At 39.9% G+C, this 15,187-nt stretch overlaps 1 protein-coding gene across 1 annotated transcript; it reads right to left on the reverse strand.

Annotated features, from left to right (window-relative positions):
• Nucleotides 1-736: 736 nt before the first annotated feature.
• LOC308641141 (cyclin-dependent kinases regulatory subunit 2) lies at nt 737-1,269 on the reverse strand. The gene has a single exon (XM_081279434.1). It carries the CDS (start codon nt 1,246-1,248, stop codon nt 1,009-1,011), a length of 240 nt encoding a protein of 79 aa, XP_081135560.1. The 5' UTR covers nt 1,249-1,269; the 3' UTR covers nt 737-1,008.
• Nucleotides 1,270-15,187: the final 13,918 nt, after the last annotated feature.

Genomic DNA, 15,187 nt, shown 5'->3' on the forward strand with positions numbered 1-15,187 from the left:
TGCTTGCTAGTTAATCCCTTCTCTGAGGTGCCAAACCTTCTGTAGCCACGGGGCAGGCCACGCGAATTAGACTGCCTGGATCTCCGGGGTCACACCGTTGGCTTTTGGGATACCTGGCACTCTATGGTTTTGATTTTTTCTGCTTGCCCCTCCCCAGCGCTGGCTAGACAGGTTTTGTTTTGGCTGCTGATGGGAGGGGGGGTTGAAGGTCAGGTGCCTCTAGCTCTCCTTTAGTCTTTATGCAGGCTCACTCTGATACTCCCTCCCCCTGAAAGTCTAGGAGAGATTTTATGCGAAATCCCCCTATGTATGAGGGCTGAGCTGAGTGACACACACCTGTTTTGTTGTTGCAATCTGTCGGAGAGTGGCCGTGGATACTTCAGCTCTCCAAGATGGTGGCCACTGGTTGCCTTAGTGGAGTGTCCCTTGTGGGTGATGGGACTGTACCGCTCCCTTCCCCGTCTGCAATCCCGAACTCAGCCCGGGGGTCAGTGCGGGCTTGGCTGGTGGGATACCACTATGTGGCAGCCACTTATCTCCCTGCTTACTATTTAATCCCTTCTCTGCAGCGCCACGCCTTCTGTAGCCGCGGGGCAGGCTGCCCGAAATCAGACAGCCTAACCTATCTTCTTTATAAGATCTCAGGCATTTTGCTATAGCAATGTAAAATAGCCTCAGATGCTTCTCAAGGAATACTCACATATACAAATTTATTTAATTCTTTTTTTTTAATGCAACATACAAACTTTATTTAACAAAAGTAACAGGTAATGTCAAACAGGCACTTATATTAAGAGAAAAACTGACTAGAAGAAATTTTATCTTAAACACCTTACAATAAGCTACTTGCAGTTGCATTTAACTGAGCTCTGTTGCTGTGAAGAATACAGCTCATGCACAGGTAAGGATGAATGATTTGTACATTTTTCAAGTAGTCACTGAATACTACCTTATATACACATATACATTAAATTTGCGAAAGATTTAATTGATGAACCCAGATAGACTTCATTTTTGTTGCTCTTTTGGAAGAGGTCGTCTAAAGAGAAGAATATGGGGTTCTGGCTCATGAATCATGTAATGAACCCAGCCTAGACTCTGTTGGACACCAAGTCTCCTCCACTCCTCTTCAGACATTAGATGAGTTTTGGGTACTTGTTTGGAAAGTTCTCTGGGTAACATGACATGCCGGTACTCATAGTGCTCGTCGAAGTACTTGTCTGAGTAGTAGATCTGCTTATGGGCCATACTGCCGGCGTGCAGCGGGGCGGAAACGAGGCGGAAACCGGACTGCAGAACGGGCGAAGCGGGACGCACGTCCGTTTCAGGCCAGGGCAATGACTCGACTAAAACCTTATTTAATTCTTAAAACCATGAAAATTAGATATCATGATAATCCCCATTTTATAAGTAAGGAAACTGAGTCCCAGAGTAGCTTAATGATTGCCACAGGTATCTTGCCAGGAAGTAGTAGGATTATGACTCACATGAGTTTTAAACGCTTTGGTCTTCCCACTGTGATGCCTGAGGGCCTGGAGATATTTCTGGGTCTGGAGATGTTGCTGCTGCAGGACTATCCAGTGGACCCTGATGTACACTTGTCTAGTCCAGGTAAGAAAGAAAACTTCTTAAACCAAAAATACTCAGGCAGAAATAAAATGGAAATTTTCTAAGCTAGCAGCTTTGGGAAGGGAAAGTATTCTTTAGGGACCTTGTTTTTTTGTTTATGTTTTCCCAGATGGTTTGAAAGGAATAAAAATGATTAGAGTTGCAAAGGAGAGTGGGAGACAAGACAAGGTTGGTGATCAAAGGGGAGAGTAGAATGGGAAAATGTAGCATTTCATACACAGCCGCACATACCCCGAAAATGTGTCCACAGCATGAGGTCACTGGTAACTGCCGAGCATGCGGCCGGAGATAGATTGTTAAATGAGAGACAATATGGATGGGGCCGAGTTGTTTGCCTGCCTCAAAAGGACAAAATTCTGAGAGGTGGAATGAAAGAAAAATTATCCAATTGACTATAAAATGAAAATATGATGGCTCCAATGCCAGTATAGATCAGAACTTATTTATGTCATTACACTGAACTTGACCAGTCAAAAGGTTTGAATATGCCAGTTTACTATTTACTTTATTTTAAATAAAAATTTTGTTTTTTAAAAAATAAATTTGTCTTTTATTCAAAAGCTGGGAGATAAAGTTCTTAATATCTCTAAAAAACATTTTAAAGTTTAATTTTTATGATTACAGTTAACTTCAGATAGGAGAGATTTAAGATACCTGGAAATAGAAATGAAGAATATAAAATATATGTAATTTCAATTCCCATCACCTTGCATAAGTCACATGATAAATTCTTATTACGTTGTAATTTAGACTCCTATAGATTATTTAAAAGCAGAATTTAAGAATATTTTTTCCCATCAGTTTTTGAAAATATGATTGATCAAATGAGAATTTTGGGTTGAAGAAGGGACAGCTATTAAATGGATGATTTCCAATTGCAACTTCCTTAAGTTTCATTAACTGAGGTAAATATGATACATTTAGATAATTTTTTAAATCACAGTCTGTCTTAGCGATACATACATGTTATGATGTACTGAATTGGTAAACACCTTTGTATGCTGAAGCCCAAACCCCCAATGTGACTACATTTGGATGGAGATATATATATATATATATTTAGTTGTAGATGGACACACAATGTCTTTACTTATTTATTTTTTTATGTGGTGCTGAGGATCGAGCCCAGTGCTTCACATATGCAAAGCAAGCACTTTGCCACTGATCTACAGCCCCAGCCCTGGACTTAGAGCCTTTAAGGAGATAAATAAAGTTAAATGAAGTCATAAGATGGGGTCCTAAGCCTATATTACTTATGAAAGAAGAAGAAATATCAGGATGCCCCTCCCCCTTTTGTCTCTGCCCCCCAGCCCCCACACATATGCACACAGAGGAAAAATCACATGTGAATGCAGCAAGAAGAGGGCCATCTGCAAGCTAGGAAAAGTGGCATTTTGCTGCACTACTCTATTGACACCTGCATCCTGGACTCCAGTCTCCAGAATTACTGTTGAAGTCTTTTAGTCTGTGGTATTTCCTTATGCAGCTTGAGCTGACTAATACACACCCATCTACAGTATTGTAAAAGAAAGAAGATATCCCTGGAGTTGATGAACACCATATTTAAGATAGAGCTGAACTGCAGGGTTAAGGGAGGAGAATATAAAAAGGTGAATGCACATGGGGATATAAAATATTTCAGAGTGTTAAAATAAGCATGCTCCAATTTCTACTAAAAGTCTTTATTTGAAAACAAAACCTACTTTAGCTTCTGTGTTTGAAATGGTAGAAACAGAGACCTAGTGGACAAAGCAAGTAGGAGACTGTCATCTTTGTGCAGATGAGAAATGATGGTGGTTCCAACTGAGGAGAGAAGTGGACACATTTCAAGACATTTTGCAGGTACAGCTGAGTTGCTGATTGATTGGACACAGAGAGTGAGGGCAAGAGAAGAATAAAGGAAGTGACCAAGGTTTGGGGCCTGAGCAATTGGTTGCATGATTACCGAGATGCAGACTTAATGGCTTTTGGCCACAAATTCTTCAGAGAGGGTTGCTGGTTTTCCAGAATTCTTTGCAGGGAGAAATGAAGCTAAAGTGAATGTTCTTCAAAAATACAAATAGGTGCTGGGATTGTGGTTCAGCGGTGGAACGCTTGCTTCACACGGGCGGGACCCGGTTTCAATCCTCAGCCCCACAGAAAAATAAAGGCATTGTGTTGTGTCCATCTACACCTAAAAAATAACTATTTAAAAAAATACAAATAAAAAAGAGAAAAAAATCATCAAATGAGATTCATTTATTCATAAAAGTACTAATTTCCTACTAATACTATTAGTTCTAAGTTGGTCTTTCTGACGAGAAAGCAGCAGTTCTGTGTTATTGATTCTATTCAGTTGTGTGTAATAGTTACTAATGAGTAACGTTCAGATGATGACTGCCATTTTTTTCTGAAAGCTAAGGAGCCTGACAAAGACTATATTTCATGCATCTGTGTGTGTGTGTGTGTGCGTGTGTGTGTGTGTGTGTGTGTGTTTTACTGGGGATTAAACCCAGGCCCTGATCTATGCTAGCCAAATGCTCTACCACTGAGCTACACCTGCAGCCCCTTTATTTTATATTTTGAAACAGGGTCTGATTAAGTTACCCAGGCTGGTCTTCAGCTTGTGATCCTCCTCCTCCAGCCTCCAGGATTGCTGGGATTACAGATGTGCACCACCACCATACCTGGCATTCCTTCTATTTTTAACCAGAGGAAGAATACTTCAAGACCAAGTTTTTTCCTAATGAAGAACTTTTGGGTTTGTTCTAATGTGCAGGTTTCATACAGTAGTTAGATCTTTTCATCTCACCCTGTGGAAGAGGAGTGGCTAATACCTACCATGGGTTCTGCCATGCTACTTTCCAGGCCATGTTTGCCTTTGCTCAAATCCGCTTTAACACAGAGCTGTAGGGAGCTCTAGGGCCTCAGGGCACACCCTCAACCCTATGAGGGTTGATCACTGAGCCTGCTGAAACGAGCTGACCATGGACAGATTAATAGAAAAAAAGGTTCACAAAGTTATCAACATACAGGCACACAAAGTGACAAATTGAGACTTGAGGATGCACCAGGTGGCTGAAGCCTTCCTACTCTTTTCATAGGGGAGACGAAGCGGAACTTGGAGAGCTCCACTTAATGGGAGAGCAAATGATTTTTAAGGAAGATGAGTGGGTTGGAAGAAGAGATAATAGCCTGGGGTGAAGCCCACCTGGGCTCTGGGTGTAGCATCAACTCTAGTCTTTCCTCCTGCAAGTTAATCTTCTGGAGGATCCAGCCTTTATGTACACAGGGAAACTTCAGAGAGAGCCCCTTCCTGGGAGGGAAAGAAGATGGAGGGACAGAGGGTCAGGGGAAGGCCAGAGAGACCCTGGGGCTGCTGCTTTGGTTCAGCATGCCAAAGTGCCAGGATTTGGGGTATCAATTTCTAAGCCCTACCCAACCAGTAGCAATCATTAAGTGTTTAGTAATCACTTAGTTCAGGAGGGCTGTTATAAAAATTTACCTCAAATTGGGTGGTTTAAGCAACAGAAATTTATTTCCTCACAGTTCAGGAGGCTGGACATCCAAAATCAGGGTGTCAGCAGGTTTGGTTATTTTTTCCTGAGGCCTTCCTCCTTGACTTGCAATGGCTAACTGCTCATGGTCCTCCTTTGTCCTCTTCTCTGTGCACACATATCCCTGGTGTCTCCTCTTGTAAGGGCATGAGTGAGGTTGGATGAGGGCCCAGCCTCAGGGCCTCCTAATCATGTCTTTAAATGCTCTACCTCCAAACAAGTCATGCCCTCAGTACTATGGTGTAGGGCTTCATCATATGAACTTTGGAGGGATATATTTCAGTCCATAACCTTCTGATACCTATTTTCTGTCTCAGCTACAATGTATGCTTCCAATACTTTCCGGAAAAATATAGAGTATAATCTATTAAGAACAAACTGCAAATGTTTGTGTACCTCTCGATGGGCGTATACTGCTTTAAGCATTAGATCTTATTGCATGATGCTGCTTTCAGGTGGCCTCCTGTGCTTTGGGGGTACTGTGGGAAGAGATGCCCAGAGTGAGCACCATTCCCCTAAAGGAGTTGAGGAATGGGTTCTCAGGGGAATTTGTGTCATCAATGCCACCCAAACCATAAGCCAGAAAGGAACTGCCCTCAAACTCTGAGCCATTGTCAATATGCTTGGGAGGGTTTCTCTGCTTCCCTAGCCTAGAGGGGAGCCAGGATTATAAAATTTAAAGAATTTGAGCCACAATGATTCTTACTGGAAAATATTGCAAACACATTTATACACACATATTGCAAGGACATGTAATAGCAATCATCTTTCAACAGTTTATTGTTTGTGGAGAATGACAATAATACCCCCGCCTTTGTTTGGTATTGAGATTGAACTCAGGGGCACTGCACTGCTGACCTACATCCCCAGTCCTTTTTATTTTTTATTTTGAGGTTGAGTCTTACCACGATGCTTAGGGCCTTGCTAAGTTGCCCAGGCTGGCCTAGAATTTGGGATCCTCTTGTTTCAGCCTCCTGAGTTGCTGGGATTAAGTGTGTGTGCCACCGCACCTGGCTAACAATAACATTTTATCACTTAAGAAATTACCAATTTTTGCAAGTTGAAAGCTAGGAACAATTTCATTGCTCTACACTTAACATACAAAGAAATTTTATTGAGAAAAGTGTTGAAGGGACAGTTGAGAGCACAGATGGATGTTTAGCAGAAAAACTTGCATGTATTTCTCAAGGATTGGTAAATTCTCTGTAATTATGCAATAGACACTGAATCAAAACAATCCACTTGAAACAATCAGGTGTCTGTGTACTGAATTCTTGCTCTGTTATCTTTTTTTCTTTTTAATACATAACATTCTTAAGAGGTACATTTTAACATTTGTGAAATTAGATTTCAATCTTTCAATAAACATAAAATATAATGTGGTCTTTCTCCTCTTTCTTTTCATCCTTTTCTTCTTTCAGTCCCCTTCTTAAAATGCGGGTGCATTGCACAGATGGCATATGGTCTGTTTTTCATTACTATAACAAAATGTCTGAAGCTGGGAAACTTTATAAACAAAAGAGCTTTATTTAGCTCACAGAGATTCAAGGGTTTACATCTGATGATAGCTTTCTTGATGGCAGAGTGTTGAGGTAGCAGAGGGCAGCTATGACAAGAGACAGAGCAGGCATATATATGTTTTCTGGTCTCTCTCCCTCTTCTTATAAAGCCACAAGATTTTGATCATGGGGGCTGCACTCTGATGATCTTATCTAATCCTGATCATGTCCCAAGGTCCCCATCTCTAAATCCATAGATAGATTTAAGGACAGTCCATATCTAAACCACAACAGATGTTTCTTAGAATTGACCTAATGTGCTTCCAATTTGTTGGAAGTTTAGGTTGATCGACATTTCATCTACTGTTTCAGGTTAGATCTCCTCATTTGGTTCATAGGAAGGAACCTCAGTGGGTCCGTGCACTGGTGTCCTCTCACACCTCAAATCTCAATGGGACACTTATTTAAGGGGGATCCTAATAAAGTTCTGAAGAAGCTAAGCTTGACAAAGGCTGTGTGATGGGCTCACAAATGCCACCTTCTAGAAATGAACATAGTGTCCTCCAGGGCAAGACGGTGTGAATCTCTTTACTCCAAGTCTATATAAACCTAGGCTTCCTTTCAGTGAAGCACTTCTGTTTTGCAAAGTAAGGTGCAATGTTTTATATGTATGTATAATTTCTAACACAAAAACAAAACCTACCATGTTGTGGTAAGTTAGAATAAAAGAACCATTAACTCTTAAATCACTGGATACATTAAAAAACTAATTATATCAAGAATAGTCTGGGAGTTAGTCCTCTGGAACAATCTGCTTCGTAGATTAGCATAAGTGCTAATTTGCATATATTCTCTAGACATTTAAGAAAGAGAGTGTTGTGTGTATATATGGTGTATATGGCATATATAGCATTTTAAACAGAGTAAGCATCATGTAGTTAATTCTTATGGCAAGAGACAATTTCAGTGTTTTTGCAACATTTAACAATCACTTCATCTTTGTAATGCCATCTAAATTAGCATTTTTTAAAAATCTCATATATGACTTAACAGAAAAGGTCTAAGTGGTATCAAAAGAGACTGGAAGCAAATTAAGTTTCCTTTTGTCCAACTTTGTGTCACTTCCTGCCTCCATAAATAGGGAAAGCAAAATATCTGCACTTCTTATTCATGTACATCTGCCAAACCAATTAACACTTCCTGAATGTTATCTTAATTGCATTTATTAACATAACATTAACATAGTGGGGAGATAACATTCAGGAGGTATTAATTGGTTTGGCAGGCACTCGAATGGGGAGCATAGAGAAGGGCCCTTCTCAGTATCTTGCTTTTCCTTTTTTAAAATGTTTTTGGTGGTACAGAGTAAATGAGATTATGCTGAAAGAGAGAAAATATATCTTAACTAAAAATGAGAGCCATATCACAGGGCCACTTGATTCTCCTTTGTAAAAGTTGCAAAGAAATATGTGCTATACCACCTGCCTCCTTGCCACTTTACCCAGATGCCCTCTTTGCAATTGCATGTCTATAACTATGTGCAGCTCTGGCTTAGGAGGCCTAAGGAGGCTGTGGGGGTGCAGAATGCTCCTCAGGGATGTACTGAGCCATCGTTGTAAATTTTTATAGCACCTCAACTGCTTTACAAACAATCAGAATATGTTCCTTTGATGAGAGTTTAATAGGGCTCCTACCCTTCTAGATTCAGAGAACTATAGAAGGTTATAACTAGACTCCTCCATTCATTAACTCATTCATTAGGCATTACTGAGCACCTGCTGTGGTCCAGGGACTGTGAAGCACTGGGTTACAGAGATAAACAAGGTTCAATACCTGGCTCAGGATGTCCATCTGGCATAGGAATTGGACGTGAAGATAGTAATTGCAGGTGTTTGGCTTCTAGAATGAGCTAATGAATTGTGATTATCATAGGCCTGCACTGGTAGTGGCATGGAGGGTGGGAAGTGTGGGGGTTTAGGATGTGAGTAGGAGAGGTGAATACTGAAGACAGCCAGGCACAGTAATCCTAGTGATTTGGTGTGTCTGATGTCATTTCACAGCCTTTCTATAGAGGGGAGAGGAGGATCAGAGTGGAGAAAACAAAGGAGGCAAAGATCAGAGAGGAGAGAAGATGCCACCATTGTCTTTGAAGATGAAGGAGCCATGAGCCAAGGAATGTAGCAGCTTTCCTGGGGCACTCTGTGTAATGAGACACCTTTTATTTACTTTCTTTAGAGCACTTATCTCTATGGGGAAGTCCTTTGTTTAATTACACATTATATTCTACTGTTTCCTTCAGGATGTAGTGGTGTATGCCTATAAATCCCAGTGACTAGGGAGGCTGAGACAAGAGGATCTTAAATTTGAGGCTAGACTGGGCAATTTAGTGAGACCTTGTTTCAAAATAAAATGTAAAGGACTGGGGATATAGCTCAGTGGTAGAGCATCCCTGGGTTCAATTCCTAGGGTGGGTGGGTGGGTGGATGGATAGATGATAGATAGATAGATAGATAGATAGATAGATAGATAGATAGATAGACAGACAGATAGAACAGGTTCCCTCGTGAGATGAAAATTTCCCTGAAGGCCATGTGTGTGATTAACCACTGCTACAGTGCCAACACATTGTGTGCCTGACACAATGTGCTTGACAAATGTTTGTAGAAAGGAAGAACTTTTTCACTTGCTCAGGGTTGTGTGTCTTCTGGCCATCAGAATGTCCTCTGAGAGTCTTGATATATTGAAGTAACAGATGACTTACAATCACTTTGTGCACTGCTCAGATTTCAGTTCACTAAGGAATTATTCTGGCTCAGCTTTGGGAATGCAGTTAGCAGGCAGTCTTTGGTTATCAGGGTTGTGCCCACTGTAGAAAACTGCCTTGCCCGAGTATGCCAGCCAGTGGCTTTCTGAAAAGGGCATAAAGGCTTGGTCATTTCCATCCAGTCTGGGCTAATGCTGACAAGTTGTTTCAGTTCCAGAAATCCCTGAGGGTTTGTGCATGGTGGCCACTGGGCCCGTATTACCCTTGGTGTCTGCCTCACTTGGTCCAGCTTCCAATGTCCTTCTAGAAGTGTTGATCCTAAGGATGCTCTGTATACATATCCTGCACATGAAACTCTTAGCTTCCTGCAGACCTCAATCTCAAACAATCACTAAGCTTGGAATTTTGTCTTGAGTCAGGTAGTTATAAAAAGCAGAAACAGAATCCAAAATTTAAGAAAAATTTATAAAAGAGTTTAAGATTAATGAAATTCTATCCATTAATTATTATCTTTCTACTGAGTTAAGAAACGACTGCTATTGTTAAAGATTTATCAGTGGAATCCCCTATCATACAGATACGCCCAGGAACATGGGTTGACAGCCAGCAATTTTGATTTTTAGGAGACTTTTTTACATTCCTATCACACATGTCATCTTTCTCTCTAATCTGCTCCTCTTCCTGGGTTTCCTGTGTCCCTGAATGACACCAACAGCATTCCAGGTGGTCAGGTCTGACCCTGGGACTTGTCCTTCAGACCTCCCCCTCCTCTTTTCCCTATGAGTCACCTTGTTGCAACAAATCTTTCTCCAAAGTATCTCTTGAACTTCTCTCTCTGATTCATCACCACTGTCGCTCTTAATTCAAGCCACACCTTTCTTTTCTCCTGGGTTTAATGAACAACCCTTTTGTTTTCTTATTTTCTCTCCCTTCATTGTTTTTACTGGGTGGGACTGGTCATTGTCCATCTTAAAGTCCATTTGTAGCCGCCCATCACTCTAAGTGTGGAGTATAACCCCTTAGCATGTCCAAAGCCCTGGCTTCTTTCTATTTCTAGAATCACTCCTGATATGCCCTCATAGACCTCCCCACTTCCCCAAGGCTTCTTGGCTTTGGTCCTGCTGAAGTTCTCCAAAATGTCCACGATGGTGCCTAGGCCCATAATAACCTGGATTCTCTTTGGAGCTCCAGCCTTGAAATTTGCCATCACTCCCTCTTCCTAGTCTTAGTCATAATAAGGAGTTCCTCATTCTACCTCATCTTTGCCTTTGGGCTTTTGCACATATCATTCCCTCAGTCTGGACCATTTTCCCCTTGTCTGCCCAGTCTTAGTTTGCCATGTTGATTTCTATGGCTGTTCAACCTTTCCTGATTCTATAAGAATGGATTTGATACCCTTCCTACTGGTTTTATATTACTCTATGCTTGTTCCTTTTTTTTCTTCTTTTGCAGTGCTGGGATTCCAACCCAGGGTCTTGGACTTGCTAGTCAAGTACTCCACCACTGAGCTACAACCCCAGGCCTGTCTTTTGTTTTTTTGTTTTGCTTAGTCCTTTTGATAGGAGTAGTATTGTTTGTAACTGCCTCTAAGCCTGACTGTCTCAGATACTAGATTAAACTTCTTATTTATAGCTGTATCCTCAGCAGCTAACTTAGTACCTAGAGCACAGAAGGTATGTGGGAAACATTTGTTGATGACTACACGAAAGAATGAATGAATAATTGAAGTTTCATGATAAACATTTCTGGCCATATTTTGGAGAAATGGAAATTGAGGTTGACTGAGCTAAGATTATATAGAATTTGGATCTTCTGATTTCAAACCTAGTGCTTCTTACTATAAATGCCTCAATCCTGCGTTCTATAAGCGTAATAAAGCCTGCTTTATGTTGGGCTCTATTTTATGTGCTGGGCTGACATGATCACTCTTATGAAGCTTACATTCTTAAAAAAATGCCAATGAACAAGTAAAAAATAATCTTGAATAGAGGAAAATTCTGTAAAGGAAATATAATAAGATGACGCAATAGAGTGATATATATGGGTAGGGGTTGCTCTTTAGAAATGGGGCTCAAGAGTGGTTTCTCTGCTTATAATTGACTCATGCAGATTACATATGTAGTCACTCAAAGAGCTGAGATCTGTAAAAATTTGATTTTTCACAAATGGAAATGTACAAAAAAGATATCTCTTGATTTATTGAGGGAGTTTTAACTTTTCTTTTTTTGTAGTGGGGATTGAACCCAAGGGTGCTTTGCCACTGACTTATATCCCCAGTTCATTTTTTTTCTTTTAATTTTTATTTTGAGACAGGGTCTCATTAAGTTGCTTAGGGTCTTGCTAAATTGCTTAGCTGGCCACAAACCTATAATCCTTCTTCCCTCCAGTTGCTGGGATTATATGTGCCACCATGCCTGGAAGGTTTTAACATTTGTGCATACACTTATAATGTGTATACCCAAAGGCAATGCTGTGACCCAGCATGTTTTTTGATGAATCTCACCAAAAGCCTTGTTCTTCATTGTTTTTCAGATGACCAAAATTATAAAGCTGGTTGCACACAATTACCAACATATGCACTTATACCTTTTACTTTTTGACCCATTTCTGTATGGATATGGTTCATCTGCTCATAACTGTTGTTCCCATGGGACTGTCATTAGTATATCTAAGTGTTTATGCTTCTAAAAATATGTATAGTATTATCACCTATTTTATTGTGTAACAGGGCCTATGTATGAAGCTTTGTGTCATGGTTTTATATATTTTTCAAATAAATCCCCTTTAAAAAATGTAACTAAGTGTCTTTTAGCGAATTTTAATATTTTGTTCCAGAATTATATGTTCAGGATTTTGATCTTTTGGGATTTTAGAATTGAAGGATTTTAGATTTTAGGGATTTTGATCTTTTGGGATTTCAATATTCAAGATTATGGTATTTGGGATTTATGACCCAAAACTCCATGGGATAAGCCAAGGAGGACCTTTGCAGCTAAGGGAAGTGCATGTGCAAAGCTCTGACATGGGAGGTAACTCAGCGTATTTAAGGACTGGAAAGGTCAGAAGGATGGAGTCACAGTAAATAACAAGGAGACAGATAGAGAATGTGGTCAGAGATCATGTGGTCCCAGTATAGTGTCAGGAGATCCAGGCCAAGAGTTTGGACTTAGAGCAGGGATGGCTTGATCCATTGTATGAGACAGAGTGAAAGTGTTAGGATGATTATCATTTCAGGAAATCAAATCCCTTGTAATTGGGAAAATGGAAGCCTAGTATGATAAGAGCTCTAAAAGCATTTTGGACGTAGCAAACATTTTCCTTGGAGAATTACGGTGCTTTTAAAAGTCATGATGATGTTTTTAACCAATATCTCCAAGGCTCATTTTCCAGCCTATCCCCATTTGCCTGCTGGGCAGCTTTTTCATTATGTCCTGCGATTCTTGTCTAATGATATATTTCTCTCTTGTGAGGTAAGAATTCTCCCACAGAGCTACAGCACTCAGCCCTTAGACAATTTATTTTTCATGATCATTCAGGTTATTTTACTTTTATGAATAATATGTTGAATGTTTTTCTAGATTTATTGATGTATATCTCTTATCTTGGCCTCATTTTCTTAGGAAAAAATTTCTTAAAATGGACTTCTTTTTTATTTTTGTGGTGCTGGGGACTGAATGCATGTCACATGGCCTTGTGCATACTATGCAAGTGCTCTACTACTAAGCTGCACTCCAGAGCTGAAATGCAATGTTTCTGGGTTTTTTGGGTTTTTTTTTTTTTTTTTGAGTCCTGGGGATTCAACTCAGGCACCCTGTACCCCTAAACTGCATTCCTCAGCCATTTTCATTCTTTAAATTTTGAGACAGGGTCTCACTAAGTTGCCCAGTCTGGACTCCAATTTTCCATCATCCTGCCTCAGCTTCATGAGTCACTGGGATTATAGGCGTTTGCCACCACACCAGGCCAGGCCAGGCTAAAAATGAAATTCTTTTTTTTTTTTTAAATTTTTTCTGATTATCAGGTAGAAATTCCTTATCACATACAATTCTTTTAATATTTTATGGCTTCATGACTTATAATTAAGCTTTACATTTTTTTCCCTTCGGAAATTCTTTGGCATGAAGTGTGAGACAGTGGTTTGGATTTCATTTTTTTCCTAAATGGTTGGTCAGCTTTACTCATATTATTTATAGTTTAATGCAAACTCCAATGATTAGAGATGCCAGCTCTTAAGTACATATTTTGCATCTGTTTCTGGGCTTCTATTCTGTTTCATCATTCTGGCTACAAATTTTAATAAAAATGCCCTGTCTCTTTGGGTCCAGTAGCTTGCTAGTATGTTTAATATTTGGTAGGGCACATTCTAATTTGCTCTCCTCTCTTTTTTTTTCCTTCCTTTTTTTTGGTGGGGGTGGTATTAGGTATTGAACCCAGGGGCTTTTTACTACTGAGCCACATCCTCAGCCTTTTCTATATTTGATTTAGAGATGGTGTCTTGCTGAGTTGCTTAGGACCTTACTAAGTTGCTGAGGCTGGCTTTGAACTTGCAATCCTCCTGCCTTTTTCCTTTCCTTTTCTTTTTTCCTACAAAGATTTCCTAAATTTTCCTACCATATTATATTTTTCCAAGTGAATTAAATACCATTTAATCCAGGTTTTTTTTTAAACAAAGCTTGTTGAGATTTTTGTGTTGTATTAAATTTATTTTGAAAAATAAATAGCATCTTTCCTTTTGATTTTTTTTTTTTTTTTTGCATGGTACTGGAGATTGAACTCAGGGTTATTCTATTGCTGAGCTATCAGACCCTTTTATTTTTTGTTTTGAGACAAGATCTCACTGAATTTGTTAGATTGGCCTGCTTTAGCCCCTGAATTATGGGATTATAGTTTGTGCATCACCACACCTGGCAACCTTTGTATTTTTAAAATTTTGAGACAGTTTATAAATTATACCTATCTTTTCCTATTCCTGTTTTTGTTAGGTTCATATAAACTTGAGATCCTCCTGCCTCAGCCTCCTGAGTTGCTGGAATTACAAGAATAAAAATTGGCATCTTGAAAAGTATCTTTCTAAAATAAATCTAACCTTACTTATATTCTATTTAAAAACATACTGTTGTTGGTCTGGGTGTAGAGCTCAGTGGTATGCTTAAGGCCCAGGTTTTAACACCCCCCACACACATCCCCAAAAAAGGACAACTTTTATAGTTCCCTCTAAGGGAAACTGATTTTTCTTGGATGGCATTTAACACCTTACATATTTTGACTCCTGTATACCTTTTCATTATCCTTTACCGATTTAGAAAATAAATTCATTAGGTGACAGCATCTCAAATAGCATAGAATCAGCTAGGCATGGTGATGTATGCCTGTAATCCTGGAGGCTAGAGAGGCTGTGGCAGGAGGATTGTAAGTTTGAAGCCAGCCTTAGCAATTTAGTAAGCTTGTAAGCAACCTGGTGAGATGCTGTCTCAAAATAAAAAAATAAAAAGGGCTAGGAATGTGGCTCAGTGGTTAAGCACCCCTGGGTCCAATCTCTGGTACAGAATAAAATAAATAAGAACATGGAACCATCATTTGAATCTAGGGAGAGGGTTGGACCACAGAAAGCATTCATAGCCAAGTCAAAGATGTGGTTTGGAAATCTGTACTTACCTCATTCACTGTTGTAGCTGGAGCCAGGGAGCCTCCGAAGCTTGACTGCATTTTCGCCTGTAAATCCATCCAGTGAAAGGACATCATTTCTAACCTACAAGCAT

The sequence above is a fragment of the Spermophilus citellus genome, assembly GCF_964194105.1.
Source record: "Spermophilus citellus genome assembly, chromosome: 2".
Lineage (NCBI taxonomy): Eukaryota > Metazoa > Chordata > Mammalia > Rodentia > Sciuridae > Spermophilus > Spermophilus citellus.